Source organism: Microchirus variegatus, assembly GCF_963457635.1.
Source record: "Microchirus variegatus genome assembly, chromosome: 5".
Classification (NCBI taxonomy): domain Eukaryota; kingdom Metazoa; phylum Chordata; class Actinopteri; order Pleuronectiformes; family Soleidae; genus Microchirus; species Microchirus variegatus.
In genome coordinates, this window is record NC_139806.1 from 30,243,044 (window position 1) to 30,262,639 (window position 19,596).

Genomic DNA, 19,596 nt, shown 5'->3' on the forward strand with positions numbered 1-19,596 from the left:
AAGTGACCACACGAGGCAGCAGAGGACCAGCAGCTCCTGTGTCTCTGTGAGCTAAAATCACTGGTTTTCTCTGTGGGCTTTGGTGTGGGAGAGGGAGTGAGTTGTTAAAATCTGTCTAACGGTGAAATAAAGACGTGAACGTGTTCTTATAGACATTGTAGACTTAATCTGACGTAGATTATATTTATTTAGTCTTTTATTAAGTGGCTAAAAAAGTCTTTGCAATTAAGACAAAAGCGACAAACAAGTTGTTTTCGTGTGAAACATTTATTCTCTTTGCTTTGAAGAGTAAACGTGTTCAGTATAAAATGGAAGAGAAGCCTACACAGTAGGCAGATAACATTATGTACACACACACACACGCACGCACGCACGTACGTGCACACACACACACAGGTCCAAAGTGTTTTTTCTCGGGTCAAAGTTCAAACACGCCTGCGTCGTTTACAGTTGACCTTTGACCTCGCCTCGACTGTCAGTCTGTGAGGTCACAGGTCAGCAGATGCTGGGGCCATGCAGCGAGGCGAGCACCATCTGAGGGGAGGAGCAGGACATCGAGGAGGCGTAGACGTGTGACAGCGAGGGGGAGGCAGCCTGAAGGCTGAGGGAGGAGTTAATCGAGGACGAGCAGGGGGAGGTGGAGCCAGGGGCGGGGCCAGACGAGGAGGCGGAGCTCTTGTCGCCGGCTCTGCGCTCCCGCTGCCTCTGGTGGATCTTGGCGTGCCGCTTGCGCTCGTCGCTTCGGGCGAACTTGCGTCCGCACTCGCCGCAGGCAAACGGCTTCTCGCCGGTGTGCGTGCGGATGTGCGTGGTCAGGTGGTCGCTGCGGCTGAAGTTGCGCATGCATATGCGACACTGGAACGGCTTCTGGCCCGTGTGCACGCGCACATGCCGCGTCAGCTCGTCTGAGCGTGAGAAGCGTCGGTCGCAGCCCTCGGCGGGACAGGCGTACGGGCGCTCTTGCGGCAGCGTCTTGCACTTCCTCGTGCGGGCGGACTTGGCGTGCTGCGGCGGGTAGGCGGAGCCTTGAGGCTGGGTCTGGATCTGCGAGGAGAAGGCTTTGATGGTGGAGAGCGGCGTGAGTGGCGGCTTCTGTTCCACGCTGTGCTGCTGAGTCAGCAGATAGTCGGGCAGCAACGGCACGAGCCTGGAGGTGGAGGCGGGGTAAGCGGGGGGCGGGCCGTGCGCCTGGAAGGCGGGCTGAGAGTCAGCGGCGGGCAGGTGGAGGATGTCGTCGGCGGTGGCAGCGGGCGTGTAGGTGGGCGTGGCAGAGAAGATGGAGCCGGCGTCGACGGAGCCACAGCTGATCTGGACGGAGCTGAAGCTCGGCTCCAACGTCACCGATGACGATGAGGAGGACGGAGGGGCCGCCATGCTGACCAGCCCTGTGAAGAGGCTGAGCAGAGGCTCCGCCCACATTCCGCTGCTGCCGCCGCCGCCACCGCCGCCCAAGGCCGACGGCTCGAAGGAGAAACGGCCGCTGTACGACAGAGGGGTGAGGCGAGGGGTGAGAGACTGCAGGTCGAGCTCCAACAGAGAATCTGAGACAGAAGAAGAAGAAGGAGATGAATAAATTTACCTCTTAAAGACTTAAAGACTTAAATCAGATTAAGTCTGCGATGTCTTTAAGAACAAGTTCACGTATTTATTTCACCGTTAGACAGACTTTAACAACAGGAAACTGAAGTTTATCTCCCACACCAAAGCCCATATAGAAAACCAGTGATTTTAGCTCACAGGGACACAGGAGCTGCTGGTCCTCTGCTGCCTCGTGTGGTCACTTTGTGTCACTGAGTAGATCTAAATTAAATATTTTAAAAGCCGAATTTGACAAAATCGGTCATTGTAAGTTAGTGATGGAGGCAGCAGTGGATCAACAACTCCTGTGAACTCCTGTGTGCTGTGATGTTAAAATCACTGGTTTTCTCTATGAGGTTTGGTGTGGTATACTCAAGCTGATTGAGGTGACTTTTAATGTTAAGTGGCTAAAATCTATAACAATAACAATAACAACAACAACAACAAAAATAATAAAAACAACAACAACAAAAATAATAAAAACAACAACAATAACAATAATGATAACAACAATAAGAACAATAATAATAATAACAATAACAACAACAATAATTATAATTACAACAATAAAAAATAATAACAATAATATTATCGATTACAACAATAATAATAATAATGATAATAATTACATTGGGAAGTTGCTGCATAAGTAATACTGTATTTTATCTCCTCACCTCCGTACTCCCCGGACTCCCCGCTCAGCAGCGCGGCTCCCTCGGCTGCGGACGCGGCGGCGGCTGCGCTCTGCAGCAGCATCTGCAGCTCCTCCAGCTTCGGGTACGCGTCCAGCGGGGAGAGCGGCGGCGGGTGCCCGCTGAGCGGCTCAGAGATCTGCCGGGCGGACAGCAGCAGCTCCGCCCTGGTGGCTGCCATCTCCGAGGACGTGGAGGAGGAAGAGGAGCGCTGTCGGAGCTCCGGAGCACCGGGATGTTCCTGCGGAGGCACCGAGACACTCTCTGTTCCTGAAGCCCGCGGGGAGTCGCTGTGAGCGGGCTGAGTGTGTGGGCTGTGGGGCTCGGAGGAAGCCAACGCTGGAGCCTGGAAAGCTCCGGTTCGCGGCGGGAGAAGAGCTGTCAGTGACCGTGACGCTGCTGCAGAGACACCGGGGACCGTGAACGTCTCATGGACCGTGAACGTCTCATGACTGTATCACCTGTTGATGCTGAACTTAAACCTGAGTCTCTTCAGCCGACGCTGCGGCTTTATAAAGACTCCTGTGTGACGTACATTACCATATTTGGCACAGCGGAAGCCCATGTTTGGTCCGCGCGGCGAGTCCGCAGACCGGAGCGGAACACGGAAGCGCCGCCGCTCTCTGCGCTCTTTCTCTGCAGCATCAGTGATCCGGTCCAGTCCCGACGTCGGTCCTGCTCTGCGGCAGTGGACCGACGGACGAACCGGGGCCGGTAAACGACGGACACGGAGAAAATCCAGGCCGCCATGACCGGAAACCCGTCCACATGTCACGGCTCCTGTCAGTTTTTTTCAGGCGCTACGTCACATGGAGGTCTTCCAGTCGCGTCATCACTTCCTCCGCCCTTATATGGACGTTTTCCTGTCACACTGTTGAACTGGGAGTGGACGGAGAACACGCCCCTTTCCCCGCCCCGCGGACACAGAAGGAAGTTGCAGTTTCATCAAGGAGTCTGCACACATCTACACAACTACACACAGCTACACAACACAACTACACACAGCTACACAACACAACTACACATCTACACAACACATCTGCGCAACACATCTATACACAGCTACACAACACATCTACATGTAGTTGTAGCGACACAACATACAACTACACACAGCAACACAACACAACTACACACAGCTACACAACATACAACTACATGCAGCTACACAACACATCTACACACAGCTACACAATTACACAACACTTCTACACACAGCTAGACAACATACAACCGCACACAGCGACACACAGCTACACAACATACAACTGCACAACATGCATCTACAAACAGATACACAACATACAACTACACACAGCGACACACAGATACACAACATGCATCTACACACAGATATACAACATACAACTACACAACATGCATCCACACACAAATACACAACATACAACTACACGACATGCATCTACACACAGCTACACAACATACAACTGCACACAGCGACACACAGCTACACAACATACAACTGCACAAGATGCATATACACACAGATACACAACATGCATCTACACACAACTGCACACAGATACACAACTACACGATACAGCTACACACAGCTACATAACATACAACTACACAACATGCATCTACACACAGCTACACAACATACAACTACACAACACATCGCTACATAACTACACACAGCTACACAACATACAGCGACACACAGATATAACACATGCATCTACACACAGACACACAACATACAACTACACAACATGCATTTACACACAGACACACAACATGCATCTACACACAGATACACACCATACAACTACACAACATGCATCTACACACAGATACACAACATTCAACTACACAACATGCATCTACAAACAGATACACAACATGCATCTACACACAGACACACAACATACAACTACCCAACATGCATCTACACACAGACACACAACACATCTATCTATCTATCTATCTATCTATCTATCTATCTATCTATCTATCTATCTATCTATCTATCTATCTATCTATCTATCTATCTATCTATCTATCTATCTACAACTACACAACATGCATCTACACACAGATACACAACATACAACTACACAACATGCATCTACACACAGATACACAACATACAACTACACAACATGCATCTACACACAGATACACAACATACAACTACACAACATGCATCCACACACAGATACAAAGCCTACAACTACACAACATGCATCCACACACAGATACACAACATGCAACTACACAACATGCATCTACACACAGATACACAACATGCATCTACACACAACTACACACAGCTACACAACTACACAATACATCTACACACAGCTACATAACATACAACTACACAACATGCATCTACATACAACTACACAACACATCGCTACATAACTACACACAGCTACACAACATACAGCAACACACAGATATAAATCATGCATCTACACACAGACACACAACATATAACTACACAACATGCATCTACACACAGATACACAACATGCATCTACACACAGACACACAACATACAACTACCCAACATGCATCCACACACAGATACACAACATTCATTTACACACAGACACACAACATATAACTAGACAACATGCATCTACACACAGATACACAACATACAACTACACAACAAGCATCTACACACAGATACACAACATACAACTACACAACAAGCATCTACACACAGATACACAACATACAACTACACAACATGCATCCACACACAGATACACAACATGCATCTACACAACATGCATCTACACACAGACACACACCATACAACTACCCAACATGCATCCACACACAGATACACAACATGCATCTACACAACATGCATCTACACACAGACACACAACATACAACTACCCAACATGCATCCACACACAGATACAGAACATACAACTACACAACATGCATCCACACACAGATACACAACCTACAACTACAGAACATCCACCCACACACAGATACACAACATACAACTACACAACATGCATCCACACACAGATACACAACATACAACTACACAACAACTACACACAGCATATCGCTACACAACTACACACAGCTACACAACATACAACTACACAACATGCATTTACACACAGATACACAACATACAACTACACAACATGCATCTACACACAGATACACAACATACAACAACATTACTATGCTTGGATTATCTCTGTATTATTATTTTGTTGTATCTTTCCTCTGTCTCACACACAGACACACACACACACACCCAGTGAGAGTGAGTGGTTTATAAACTTCAGTTAAAGTCTGTCTAACAGTGAAGATAAAGATGTTTGTGAAACACTCACTCTGCTGCACCAAAGTCCACGGATAATAATAATAATAATAATAATAATAATAATAATAATAATAAGAAGAAGACTATGAGCTGCATCTATTTTGGAGAGTGACACAACGTGTTCATAATGTCCTACGACTGAGTCAGTGTGTGTGTGTGTGAGTGTGTCGGTGTCTGTGTGTGTCTGAGTGTGTGTATCTGTGTGTGTGTGTGTCTGTGTGTGTGTGGGTGTGTGTGTGTGTCTGTGTGTGTGTGTGTGAGAGACGGAGAAAAGATCCAACAAAATAATAATACAGAGATAATCACAGCATAGTAATGTTGTTGTATGTTGTGTATCTGTGTGTAGATGCATGCTGTGTAGTTGTGTAGCTGTACATAGTTGTATGTTGTGTAGCTGTGTGTGGATAGGTTGTGTAGCTGTGTGTAGTTGTGTTGTATAGTCGTGTAGATGTGTTGTGTAGTTGTGTAGACGTGTTCTGTAGTTGTGTAGATGTGTTGTGTTGCTGTGTGTAGATGTATTGTGTAGCTGTATCGATGTGTTGTATAGTTGTGTAGATGCAGGTTGTGTAGCTGTATGTAGTTGTATGTTGTGTGTAGATATCTTGTGTAGTTGTGTAGTTGTGAAGATGTGTTGTGTGGTTGTGTAGCTGTGTGTAGATGTGTTGTGTAGCTGTGTAGTGTAGTTGTTGTGTAGATGTGTTGCGTAGCTGTGTGTAGATGTGTTGTGTAGCTGTGTTGTGTTGTTGTGTAGTTGTTGTGTAGCTGTGTGTGCGTCACGTCCAGTGTCTCAGCTGCCTGATAAAGACGATGACAGAATCCTGAGCAGAAATAGAACAAAGCTGAGATGTGTCGGCATGTGGCAGCAGGCTGCTTTTAGACACACACACACACACACACACACACACACACACACACACACACACACACACACACACACACACACACACACACACCTGCTGGAACTTTCCTGGGTGTGTGTGTGTATATAAAGAGCAGCAGCAGCATCACATCAGCAGACCTCAGAGTCAGAGCCTCCAGACCTCCAGCAGCAGCAGGATGTTGTGTCCCAGCGTCTTCCAGCCGTCGCCCGTCTCCATGTCGCCCGTCTCCATGTCGCCCTTCCTGGGCGTGCGCTGGCCTGTGCGCAGCCTGTGGCCCGAGATGCGGCCGCTCTTCTTCCACCTGGAGCAGGAGATGCTTCGCCAGGTGCAGGAGATGAAGCAGAGCATGGAGTTCATGGAGAGGCTGCACCAGAAGATCTTTGACCAGATCGACCGCAGCTCGCCGTCCGACCGTGGCGTCTCTGCGCCCGTCGCCTTCCTGGACGTGGGCCGGGGCAGCGGCCGCTTCGCCCTCAGCCTGGACGCCAGGGAGTTCTCGCCGGAGGAGCTGTCCGTTACACAGGTGGGCAGGAAGCTGAGGGTGAGCGGCAGGACAGAGAAGAAGCAGGAGGGCGGTGAGGGCTCGTACTCCTACAGGTGTCAGGAGTTCAGGCAGGAGATTGACCTCCCTGAGGGCGTGGAGCCCCAGGCCATCACCTGCTGCATGCTGGGAGGACGACTGCAGATCCAGGCGCCCAGAGAGACGCCGCTGAGCCACGGGGAGGAGAGGGTCGTCCCCATCAGGGTCACCTCAGCCCCGGCCATCACCTCCTCCTCCTCAGAGAGCAAACCTGCTGAGAAGAACTGATTCTCCTGCGTCTTTGTTTCAGAGAACCTGAGATTCTTCTCTGAACTTAACTGAACTGAGAACAGAGTGAAACATCTCGTCTATTCAACCATCTTTGCCAAGGGAACATGAAGCTCTTTGATTTTCAACTGTTTCTAATAAACATCCTGTTTTTGTGTGATCTTTGGTTTGGAATTTATAACTTTGTTTCCCGTCGCTATAGTGTCGCTTAAGTGTAGCTAAAGTGTCAAAGTGTCGCAATAGTGTAGCTAAAGTGTCATTAAAGTGTCGCTATAGTGTTGTTAAAGTGTCGCTAAAGTGTTGATAAAGTGTCGCTATAGTGTAGCTAAAGTGTCGCTATAATGTCGTTAAAGTGTAGCTAAAGTGTCGTTAAAGTGTAGCTAAAGTGTTGCTATAGTGTAGCTAAAGTGTAGCTATAGTGTAGCTAAAGTGTCGCTAAAGTGTAGCTATAGTGTAGCTATAGTGACGTTAAGGTGTAGCTCAAGTGTTACTAAAGTGTCGCTATAGTATCGTTTAAGTGTCGCAAAAGTGTTGTTTCAGTGTAGCTAAAGTGTCGTTTAAGCGTAGCTATAGTGTCATTTAAGTGTCGCTAAAGTATTGCTAAAGCATTTTGAAAGTGTCGCTAAAGTATCGCTAAAGTGTCACTAAAGTATTGCTAAAGCATTGTGAAAGTGTCCCTAAAGTATCGCTAAAGTGTCACTTAAGCATTTTGAAAGTGGCTAAAGTGTAGCTTAAATGTCACTAAAGTGTCCCTATAGTGTCGCTAAAGTGTTATTAAAGTGTCACTATAATGACGCTAAAGTGTAGCTAAAGTGACATTAAAGTGTCGTGAAAGTATTGCTAAAGTGTCGCTAAAGTATCGCTGCAGCGATCATCAGAAAAAAAACTTGATAAACTGAAAAAACAGGCCACGTCCACTCACTAGAGCCCGTTTCACGTCTCAGTGAAATAAAGACATGACGCCGTGTTTCCACTTTCTTTGTAAAATAATTCTCATTAAACTTAATTTATTCACAAACTGCCTTTTTTTCAAATTGCCACGTTGTTCTTTTTTTTTCTTTCCTTTTCATCACATACAATAAAAAACATTTTCTAAAAGACGGAGATGACGAGTCTCGGCGCTAACGAGGCTCGGCGCTAACGCTCCTCCTCCTCATCCTCCGGGGTTTTTTTGTCCTTCATCGCGACGTCAGATTAGAAACATGAAGACAAATCAAAATGTGGGATTAAAAAGTGAAACAGCTACAGAACACGACTCTTCTTTTTTAACACTTTGATTTACACACGCTTGTTCAGTTAAGGCTTTTTGCTGAGTCATGGACCGATCCACAGACCAGTAGGGGGCGGTGGAGAGTCTGTGTGTGTTTTAAAGGGACATTCCTCCGTGAACACATTATTTTCCCTTTATTTCAAATGGACTCAAACTGGCCCTTTAAACCTTTGCTGCGTTCCATTTATGTCGGAACTCGTAACTGGGAGTGAAAAGTGGGAAAAAACAAACATGGACGCCAATGTATCCCAGGCTAGCTACTGTTAGCAACCCCCAATGTGGCAACATTTGTAACGTAAACATTGCGATGTGTTTTTGATTTAGCCTGAAACAAAATATGACAGAAGTGCTATTAACGTTAAAAGTCTCAGTGTTTGTAAGATGTCGGGGTCACCATGTTTCCAAGCTCGTGAACGCCCCATAAACTCCGATTAATTCCTAGTTCCGACTACGAAGTGGAACGCACCATTTTTATGTAGCATCCTACGTAGGATGCTAACAGAGGCTAACCACTTACTGCTTATGTTAACCTCCCACTGAAGGAACAGTTCAACAGTTTGATCTGAGTCACATGATTATAACCGAGTCTTCTGCTGATCTGAAACAGAGTTAGCCTAGCTTAGCATTGGTGATGGGGGGAGAACAAAAATGCAGCTAGCTTGATACATGAGGTTCAAATCTTCCCACATAAACACGAGATTGCAAGTCTCATTTGAACCCCATTAAAACAGTGGTGCCTGTGGCATTAGCATGCTAACATGATGGTAGCACAGGTTTAGCTGTTCATTATTGTACTTTTTCCATTTTAGCTAACAGCTAATGTTAGCATGCTAACAACACAACACTAAATTGCTCATGCAACATTCATTATTGGATTTTATAATGTTAGCTAGCAGCTGAATGCCAACTTTAGCATGCTAACATCACAACAACACTAAATCGCTGATGTTTATCATGTATAATGCTCAGTTGCTCATTCACTTTTGTATATTTTAAATGCTAACATTAGAATGCTAACGTCAGCGTGTAGGACGTTCAATATTGCATTTTAGCTAACATTAGCTTATTATCCGAAGACAAACTCCAGCTAATAGGCTAGCGGGGATGTTGTTTGAGATTCGAACAATGAACAAGCAAACAGGTGTTTCGCTACGCAAGGCTAACAACGACGTGGTGACTGCTGGATTAACGGTGACCGGACGTCAAAAGTGTTGAACTGTTCCTTTAAAATTCATCAGATTTACCTGCGGGACATTTTTTTTCCCCCCGTTTTCTTTTGTTGCGACATTTTAAAACTTTTTTCAGATGCTTCAACATCGCAATTTTTCTTTGCTTTTCTTGATCTTGTGATCAAAAACGTAAAAGTTCGTATTTTTCCGAAAAAGCCATTGATCCGAGGCTGCGATGTGCTCACAGCGCCCTCTGCTGGACCAAGTGGTGATAGTTAGGATTGTGGATTTTTGAATTCAAAACAGGTTTTTTTCACATTTCACGGTTGGAGCATTGCCCCGAAGTTTAAGCAGATTTGTGAATTTCGGGAATTTTTCGGGAATTAAGTCAGACAAAAATAAATAAATAAATAAATAAAGAAGTGTCCCTTTAAATGACAGAATGGACTGTGACGATTGAGAGGGAAGAATCAGGTGGTTCGGTCCGTTAGCATCGGTCAAACTGTGTGAGTGAGGGAGGTTCATTCATTCATTCACTCTGTGGTTCTGCGACTCCTCAGCATCCAGATTTAATCCAGATTTAATCCAGACTCACTTTACTTTTCTCAAAGATTTTGTCGCTTAACTTCTGTAAAATAAGACGGTGGTTTACGATGCAATTAGTTAATTTCACGATAAAATGATCAACAAGGAGATTGAGGCGATGCGCAATATTATCGCACATTACGTTAATTTTTTTCCCGATACGTTGATAGTAGTGAATTCAGTTGGGACAAGTGCCACAAGGGGGCGCTGCTCCTTTCCAGTCATTCATCGCGATTCGAACACATGATGACATGGCATGCCCCGCCCCACCGATAAAACTGGAAGTCATTTTGCAAGTAATGTGCACGAATACGATATTTGTTTTATCGCAATAATATCGTAAAATCGCACGGTTCGGATAATCGCGACATGAAATTTTCAAATCATCTGCTAGCATTAATTGTAACATTAGCAACGTGATTTCGGGAAAAAAAATTCTCTACAATTCGCAAAGTTGTAGAAAATGTACACAAATACGAACAACCCAAAACGTGATTTTAAAATTGGATATTCTTTTTGAATTATCACGATAATATCACGAAAATAATTTTATACATCCCACCCACATTCGCAGACAAAGCTCCGCCCCCCTCGTGTTTTTAAAAACGCCACAGTAACAACTTTCAGAAGTCGTGAACAAATACGAACATTTATCTGCAAGGGCGACATTTTAAATCAGAATTATCGCAATAATATCATAACATCGCACTTATCTCGGTCGGGATAATCGTAACAATATTAACTCTCTTACGTTATCAATGCCATCTGGATTCAATCTGGATACAAGTCACATGACCACACACACACCGAGTTGTTGTAGTGGTGACGGGTACGTACGTTACGTCGGGAATGTCGGGAATGTGCGAACACTCGGTCGATCGACAGCATCAGTGGCTTCCTGCGCTCAGTGAAACCTGATGAGACGCCACGCCGGAGAACCTGAACGCATCACGCCGCCGAGGTCACGTTGGTAAAGTCAGTTCACTCCGATAAACGCCACTCCGCGACGTCGCGATTCTTACGAGGCTACGATGTCGTCGGAGAGTGGGAGGGGGAGGGGGGCGTGGCCCGAGAGAGGGAAGAAGGAAGGTTAGCTTAGGTACGATTTCTAACGGTATCACGATAAAAACTGGTCAAAGAAAGGTCGAAAAAGTTTGAAATTCAGCGCTTCACGACCAAAAAACCCGATCGTTGGTTACAGATTGCAATATCCGTCAACAGAATGACGATGTTTTTGACGACAACGTGGAGCTAAAAACAAACGGATGTTGTGGACGTCGGATTTTGGGTGAACTGACCCTTTAACCCTGTGCGGCGTGGATGCGTGAGGTTAGCGGCAGCGGCGGCGTTAGCCGGTTGTTACGTGCTGGAAGACACTTGGACGCCATGCAGCGGCGTGAAAAACGCCACGGTCCGAGTCCAGTCGCAGGCAAAACCGCCGGCTGCGACTTCGAGTCGGCGTTTTCCTGTCACCATGGCGACCGCGGTTTACGGCGAGCGCCGCAGTCACATCATCACTGTCGTGTTCAGTCGGCTTCTTTTACCGCAGCTCATCTGATGAGGAGGTGGTGTTTTTTCCTGAGAGCTTCGCTGATTGGTGGCAAAGAAGCGGCGAGTGTTGAGACGAGGAGGAAGGGGCGGGGTCTTGGCCCTTTCAAAATAAAACTAAACTATAAAAAGGGGGGAACAGAGAACAGCCTTCATTTACAAAGTCGTCAGTTTTCTTCGATTAAGTTCAAGTCCAGTTCTGTACAGTCTCGCTCAAACACGGCCTGCTGCGCCGCCTCTCGCTCGCCCACGTCCTCCTCGCCGTCGTCCTCGTCGTCCTCATCGTCCTCGCGACATTCCTCGTCGCTCTCGCTCAGCGGGCCGATGCTGGTCCTGCCCAGACACTCGGCCGGAGAGCACGAGCGCCGGAAGTCGCCCATGAACGCCTCCATACCCATGCACATGTCGCCGCCGCACGCCAACCGGCCGCCTCCGCGCTCCAGACACTGAGGGTCGATGCTGCGCGTCTGAGGGACGGAAGAGGGACATGAGGACAGGGTCAGTGAACGCAACACAGAGACACAAGGACAGTGAACGCAACACAAAGACACAGAGACAGTGAATGCAACACAAAGACAGAGAGACAGTGAACGCAACACAAAGACACAGGGACAGTGAATGCAACACAAAGACAGTGAACGCAACACAGAGACACAAGGACAGTGAACGCAACACAAAGACCCAGGGACAGTGAACGCAACACAAAGACACAGGGACAGTAAAAGCAACACAAATACACAGGGACAGTGAACCCAACACAAAGACACAGAGACAGTGAACGCAACACAAAGACACAGAGACAGTGAATGCAACACAAAAACACAGAGACAGTGACTGTAACACAAAGACAGTGAATGCAACACAAAAACACAGAGACAGTGAACGTAACACAAAGACAGTGAATGCAACACAAAGACACAGAGACAGTGAACGCAACACAAAGACACAGGAACAGTGAACGCAACACAAAAAGACGGGACAGTGAAGGCAACACAAAGACACAGGGACAGTGAATGCAACACAGAGACAGCGAACGCAAAATAAAAAAACACAGAGACAGTGAACGCAACACAAGAACACAGAGACAGAGAACGCAACACAAAGACACAGAGACAGTGAACGCAACACAAAAACACAGAGACAGTGAACGCAACACAAAAACAGTGATTGCAACACAAAGACACAGGGACAGTGAACGCAACACAAAGACACAGAGTGAACGCAACACAAAAACACAGAGACAGTGAACGCAACACAAAGACAGTGAACGCAACACAAAGACACAGAGACAGTGAATGCATCACAAAGACACAGACACCTGAGACAAAGACAGTGCCCACAGACAGTGTGATAACGCTGAGTCATGCCCGCAGACTGACCTGAGTCATCTTAGTGAAGTCCAGGACAGGTCTAGCACAGGGTCGGTCTGGATCTCGTCGTCTCTTCAGTCCTGGTTTCAGGAGCAGGAGGTCACACGGCTGTGAGTGACAGCGCGGCAGCTGTGGGGGGAGACTGCGGCGCAGAGACGACGGCGTGCTGCAAGCCGAGGACGGCGAGGCGGGCACCGGGCCCCTCGAGGTCGCCCTGGCAGTGGCGGGAACTCCACACAGGGGCGGAGCCATCGCAGCCGCCGCCACCACCTGACACGGCACAGGAGGGGGGGGCAGGAAGGTGGAGGCTGCCGAGTCTCTGATGAGGACGGGGGAGAGGGAGAAACGCCGCTGAGGTGGGGGGGGCGGGTGTAGGGGGGAGGGGGAGGAGGAGCAGGAAGAGGGGGAGGGGAAGAAGCAGCAGCAGGCTCCTCCCCCTGCCGCCGCCTCACTGGGATCCCAAGGGAAACTCCAGGGGAGGGGGGAGTCCGGAGACAGCGCCAGGCTGAAGAAGGTGGGGCTGGACGACGAGTGCAGCGACGAGTTCAGAGACGAGCTAGGGGCGCGGAGCGGACAGGCTCCGCCCCCTGCCACACCTGCACCTATAACGCCTCCTGCCACCCCCGCCCCCATGCCCGTGACCCCTCCTCCCACGCCGCCGTGGCACTGCTGGCGGCTGACAGGAGTCCAGACTCGCGAGGCGCTCGGACGCCAGGTGTAGCGGCAGCGCGACAGGTCCTCGGGCACCGACAGCGAGCGGCAGTGACGTTTTGGGGGCGGGGGCGGCGGTGGAGGGAGGCCGGGGGCGGGAGGCGCTGCTGCCGCCGCCCCCGCTCCGGGGAGGGTCAGCTCAGACGCCGAGGTGCTGGGCACCAGGGGGCGATGCTGCTGCTGCTGCTGCTGCAGCAGAGACGGCGTCCGGTCCAGGGGGTCGACCCCCTCCTGCAGGTGAGCATCGGGTGGCACCAGAGGCACAGGCCCGGGGGGGAAACTAGAGCTCAGCAACCCCCCCTGCAGGCTGGACTTTGAGGGAGGGCAGAGCTGCCAGTAGCTGCTCTCTGTGGAACACACACACATCTGTCAGCAGAGACACAGACACACCAAACCTCATAGAGAAAAACAGTGATTTTAGCTGGCAGACACACAGGAGCTGGTCCTCTGCTGCCTCGTGTGGTCACTTTGTGTCACTGAGTTCAGTCTAAATTAAATATTTTAACAGCCGAATTTTACAAAATCAGACATTTGAAGTTAGTGATGGAGGCAGCAGTGGATCAACAACTCCTGTGAACTCCTGTGCGATGTGATGTTAAAATCACTGGTTTACTCTATGAGGTTTGGTGTGGGAGAAAAACCTCAGTTTTCCTGTTGTTAAAGTCTGTCTAACAATGAAGATAAAGACGTGTTTCTTAACATATCGTAAACTTAAATTGATGTCGATTTTTTTTGCTAAGTACTTTGTTTAGAGGCTAAAATCTGTTTTTCCTGAAGTTTGTAAAACACTCACTCTCCCACACCAAACTCCATAGAGAAAATCCGTGATTTTAACATCACAGCACACAGGAGTTCACAGGAGTTGTTGATCCACTGCTGCCTCCATCACTGAGTTCAGATGTCTTATTTTAGTGAATTCGGCTTTTAAAATATTTCATTTAGACTGAACTCAGTGACACAAAATGACCACACGAGGCAGCAGAGGACCAGCAGCTCACTGGTTTTCTCTATGGGCTTTGGTGTGGGAGAGTGATTGATTTATAAACAGTGAAGATAAAGACGTGATCGTGTTCTTAACATATAGTAGACTTAAATTGACGCCGATTATATTCGCAGACTATTGTAAAGTGGACAAAAATCTTGAAAACAAAAGTTGAGGTAAAAGTTAAGACTTTCAAAATAAGAGCCTAGAGTGTAAACCACTGACCAGGCATCAAGCCATCAGGGGGGCAGCGCTCTGCGAGGCTGTTCGGGTCCAGCAGGGACTGCAAGACAAAGACAAAAACAACGCCATCACATGTTAAAGTCTGAGGGGGAGACACTTTGTCTTAGGGCGCCACCTCATGGACATTAAAGAGAACCATCTGAGACGATGGTTAAAAACAACTTTCTGTGATTTGATGATGAAAACATAACATAACATTTGCTGACAATGTGACATCATCATGTGGGTGTGGCCTGAGGCTTCATGTGACCCACGGGCGAGACTCACCAGGTAGACGTCCCGCGGCTGAGCAGGGTCACCCTCCAGAGTCTACGTCCTCAGGTTCTCCACCAGCAGCGCGACCACAGCATGGTGGCGCGGGATGGGGGCGGGGCAAGAGGGAGGCGGGGCAGGGGAGGACACAGGTAGTGAAAAAAGGCAGAGCAGGAGGGGAGGGGCAAGAGGGAGGCGGGGCAGGGGAGAGGTAGTGAAAAGGGGCAGAGCAGGAAGGGAGGAGCAAGAGGGAGGCGGGGCAGGGGAGGAGACAGGCAGAGAAAAGGGTCGGAGCAGGAGAGGAGGGGCAAGAGGGAAGCGGGGCAGGGGAGGAGACGGGTAGAGAGAGGGGCGGAGCAGGAGGGGAAGGCCACGCCCGTCGCTGCGTCCGGCCGTCTGCAGAGGCACGAGGAGGTGGAGAGGGGAGGGGCAAAGGGCTGTGACTCCTCCTTCTCCTCACCACCACCAACTTAGGGCCAGGTAGCCCCGCCCACTCTCACAAGGGCATCCTCAGTGTCCTGTTGCCCCCGGCAACGTTACTGGAGAGGAGGGAGACGCAAGCATTTCAAAATAAGAAGCTGACTTTAACTGTTTTAATAATCAATCAATCAATCAATCAATCAATCAATCAACAGTGACAGGTGTTAAAGGGACAGTTCTGTTGTGTGAGGGTTTATTTACGGTGTGAGGCGAGACCGAAGAATCTTTTACATTTTTATGGTATCTTTCATTTCACTAGTTATTCCTACAAAATAAAATACACATTTTTATGGTATCTTTCATTTCACTAGTTATTCCTACAAAATAAAATACACGTTTGTATGTTATCTTTCATTTCAGTAGTTATTCCTACAAAATAAAATACACGTTTGTGTGTTACATTCCATTTTAGTATTATTCCTACAAAAAAAATACACATTTGATGGGTTTTTTTTCATTTCAGTAGTTATTCCTACAAAATAAAATACATGTTTTTATGTTATCTTTCATTTCAGTAGTTATTCCAACAAAATAAAACACGTTTTTAAGTTATCTTTCATTTCAGTAGTTATTCCTACAAAATAAAATACACGTTTGTATGTTATATTCCATTTTAATATTATTCCTACAAAATAAAACATGTGTTTATGTTATCTTTCATGTCAGTAGTTATTCCTACAAAATAAAACACGTTTTTATGTTATCTTTCATGTCAGTCGTTATTCCTACAAAATAAAATACACGTTTGTATGTTATCTTTCATTTCAGTAGTTATTCCTACAAAATAAAATACATATTTGATGGGTTTTTTCCCCTCATTTTCGTAGTTATTCCCAAGTCCAGCTAACCTTCGCTAACCTTAAAGCTGCAGTACGTAACTTAAACGCTCTCATTCCCACGCTGTGCGACCACTTCCTGTTACTGCTAACAGTGGAACGTCTACGGACGCTAAAAATGTGCTATTTTACATGTATTGAATAAAAACTAAGTAGTTATTCCTACAAAATAAATCTCAAATTTTTGTATTATATTTCATTTGAGTAGTATTTCTACAAAATAAAACGCACATTTCTGTTATCTTTAATTTTTAGTAGTTATTCCTACAAAATAAAATGCACATTTGTGTTATATTCTATTTTCGTATTATTCCTACAAAATATAATATACATTTCTGTTATCTTTACTTTTTCTAAGCTATTCCTAGAAAATAAATGACACATTTGATGTTTTTTCTAATTTTCGTAGTTATTCCTACAAAATAAAATACACATTTCTATGTTATCTTTCATTATTAGTAGTTATCCCTACAAAATAAAATACACATTTAATGTTTTTTTACCCTAATTTTCATAGTTATTCCTACAAATAAAATCTAATGTTTGTTACATTCCCCATTTAGCATTATTCCGACAAAATAAAATATACATTTCTGTTATCTTTCAGTGTAGTATTTTTCCTACAAAATAAAATATAAATATTGACGTTATCTTTCATTATTAGTATTTATCCCCACAAAATAAAATTCACATTTCTATGTTATATTTCCTTATTAGTAGTTATTCCTACAAAATAAAATACACATTTCTGTTATCGTTCATTAGTAGTTATTCCTACAAAATAAAATATAAATGTTATCTTTTATTATTAGTAGTTATTCCTACAAAAAAAATTCAAATGTTTGTTACATTCCCCATTTAGTATTATTCCTACAAAATAAAAAATAAATTTCTGTTATCTTTCAGTTTAGTATTATTCCTACAAAATAAAATATAAATTTCTGTTATCTTTCATTATTAGTAGTTAATCCTACAAAATATAATATATAAATGTCGACGTTATCTATCATTACTAGTAGTTATCTCTACAAAATAAAATACACATTCCCATGTTATATTTCATTATTAGTAGTTACTCCTACAAAATAAGACACATTTCTATGTTATCTTTCATTATTAGTAGTTATTCCTACAAAATAAAATATAAATGCCTATGTTATCTTTCATTATAAGTCGTTATTCCTACAAAATAAAATAGACATTGAGCTTCAGGCCCCACGAAAGCTTGAGCCTGCCCTGGTTGTAGTAACGATGGTGCCGCCTGTGCTGGTCATGATGGTGGTGCTCAGAGTGATGGAGGTCACGGTGGTGCTCAGTGTGGACATGGTTCTGATGGCGGTGCAGGTGATGGTGACAGGCGAAGCGGGGCAGCCGAGGCCTCGGTGCCGCCTGAGCCGCAGCCTGAGCCGGAGCCGCAGACTCACTCAGGCCGCTGCTCTCCGGCTGCAGCTGCTAGCATGTGGCTAACGCATCCTATTGTTTTCAATGGGGGGATGCTAACACGCCTCGTCCCACAGCTGCATACATGTCTGTGTGGATGTCGTGATTAAAATCCTGACATGAAGCCACTCTAAAGGGGGGGAATAACGGGACAAACACGCCAATAAAAGGGGGGGTTTTCAGTGTCCGGGCTGCCGTTACATCACCGGCCGAGCTGCCGTTATAAATAATATGTCATGTCGTTATTACTGTCAAGGTCGGTACAATAAATTCAGCCATCTTGCTCAATGAGACAAACCTGCTGGCGGAGCAGCGAGCCTCCTCCACCGGGGGGCGGTGGTGGTAGTGGTGGGGGCCTGGGCTGCTCCGCTCCGCGGGCTCCGTGTGGAGCCACTGCTGCGGCCGGAGCCGCGGCGACAGCTAACGGCTGCTAATGGCAGCTAACGGGAGCTGCTGATGCTAGCAGTTGTTAGCAGCGCTGATTCACAAACAAACCCCCCGAAACACATGAGGGTCAGCCCGGGAGAGCGGCCCCTCCTCCCGCCTCCTGCCTCACGCAGTCCTCTGACACGGACCGGAGCGTCTCACAGCCCGCACACACCCACACCCACCCACACACACACACCAGAACCACGACCAGAACCAGAGTCGGGACCGGCTGGTACCAGCGGTGATCGCGGTGAGCTGCGGGCGGCCTGTGAGCTCCCCGAGCGCCGTGTGGAGGAGGAGAGGATGCTGCGGGAGGAGCAGGGAGCTCACACCGGGCCCCGGAGGCGGCACACACGGTCATCAAGCTCACTGACAAGCCGGGAGGGACACTCACCTCGCCGGGCGGGCGCTGTAGGGTCCAGGTGTCGGTGTGCGGCAGCTCCGGCGGCAGACAGCGGCGCCGCTCGGTGTGTAGTTGACCCACTAACGTGATTATTATCAAACACACACACACACACACGGATACACACACTTCTCCACCCGCCGCCACCAAAACATCCACAGTGAATCAAAGTGCGGCCGCTCACCGCAGCACCGGCTCCGGCTCCGACCAGCGTCCGGTGGCTCCTAACGACCAAACATCATAATAACGAGTCTGTGCGCGCGCACGCGCCCGTGAGCGACGGTGGGCATTCATAAATAATATCTACGGCGCGCGCGCGGCGAGGCGGTGGGGGGTGGGGCGGAGTCTCATCACCTGCGGTTTATTTACACCGAGTTAAAACATGCTAACTCAACTTCAGCTGAGCATGACGGGAAATGTAGTCTGTCGTGAATTATAAGAAACAAAAAAACGCTACTTCCAGCTAACCTTCGCTCACCTTAAAGCTGACATATGTAACTTAAACGCTCTCATTCCCGCGCCATGCGACCACTTCCTGTTACCGCTAACAGTGGAACGTCTACTTCGCGATATTGTCGCGAAGTAGAC

The 19,596-nt window shown here is 47.0% G+C and overlaps 3 protein-coding genes across 3 annotated transcripts; 1 reads left to right on the forward strand and 2 right to left on the reverse strand.

Moving 5' to 3' along the window:
* Positions 1-309: 309 nt before the first annotated feature.
* On the reverse strand, positions 310-2,708 carry LOC310927960 (early growth response protein 1-like). The gene is made up of 2 exons (XM_083890415.1): positions 2,253-2,708; positions 310-1,541 (listed from the first exon to the last, which is right to left on the reverse strand). The coding sequence occupies exons 1-2, from the start codon at positions 2,449-2,451 to the stop codon at positions 496-498; spliced, it is 1,245 nt and encodes a 414-aa protein (XP_083746541.1). The 5' UTR covers positions 2,452-2,708; the 3' UTR covers positions 310-495.
* A 3,887-nt stretch (positions 2,709-6,595) lies between these two features.
* Positions 6,596-7,450, forward strand: LOC310926947 (heat shock protein beta-11-like). Its single transcript, XM_083889163.1, has one exon. It carries the CDS (start codon positions 6,658-6,660, stop codon positions 7,288-7,290), a length of 633 nt encoding a protein of 210 aa, XP_083745289.1. The 5' UTR covers positions 6,596-6,657; the 3' UTR covers positions 7,291-7,450.
* A 3,462-nt stretch (positions 7,451-10,912) lies between these two features.
* Positions 10,913-19,177, reverse strand: fam53c (family with sequence similarity 53 member C). Its single transcript, XM_083890530.1, has 5 exons — positions 19,000-19,177; positions 15,436-15,959; positions 15,151-15,208; positions 13,242-14,290; positions 10,913-12,329 (listed from the first exon to the last, which is right to left on the reverse strand). Exons 3-5 carry the CDS (start codon positions 15,155-15,157, stop codon positions 12,030-12,032), a joined length of 1,356 nt encoding a protein of 451 aa, XP_083746656.1. The 5' UTR covers positions 15,158-15,208; positions 15,436-15,959; positions 19,000-19,177; the 3' UTR covers positions 10,913-12,029.
* Between the last annotated feature and the right edge of the window lie 419 nt (positions 19,178-19,596).

Bases quoted from the DNA above. Each gene is read 5' to 3' on its own strand.
- LOC310927960 (XM_083890415.1), bottom strand. From the start codon at position 2,451: ATGGCAGCCACCAGGGCGGAGCTGCTGCTGTCCGCCCGGCAGATCTCT. The intron at 1,542-2,252 runs GTGAGGAGATAA...CTTCTGTCTCAG, and splicing joins GGAGTCCGGGGAGTACGGAG to ATTCTCTGTTGGAGCTCGAC.
- LOC310926947 (XM_083889163.1), top strand. From the start codon at position 6,658: ATGTTGTGTCCCAGCGTCTTCCAGCCGTCGCCCGTCTCCATGTCGCCC.
- fam53c (XM_083890530.1), bottom strand. The intron at 12,330-13,241 runs GTCAGTCTGCGG...TCCGTCCCTCAG, and splicing joins ACTTCACTAAGATGACTCAG to ACGCGCAGCATCGACCCTCA.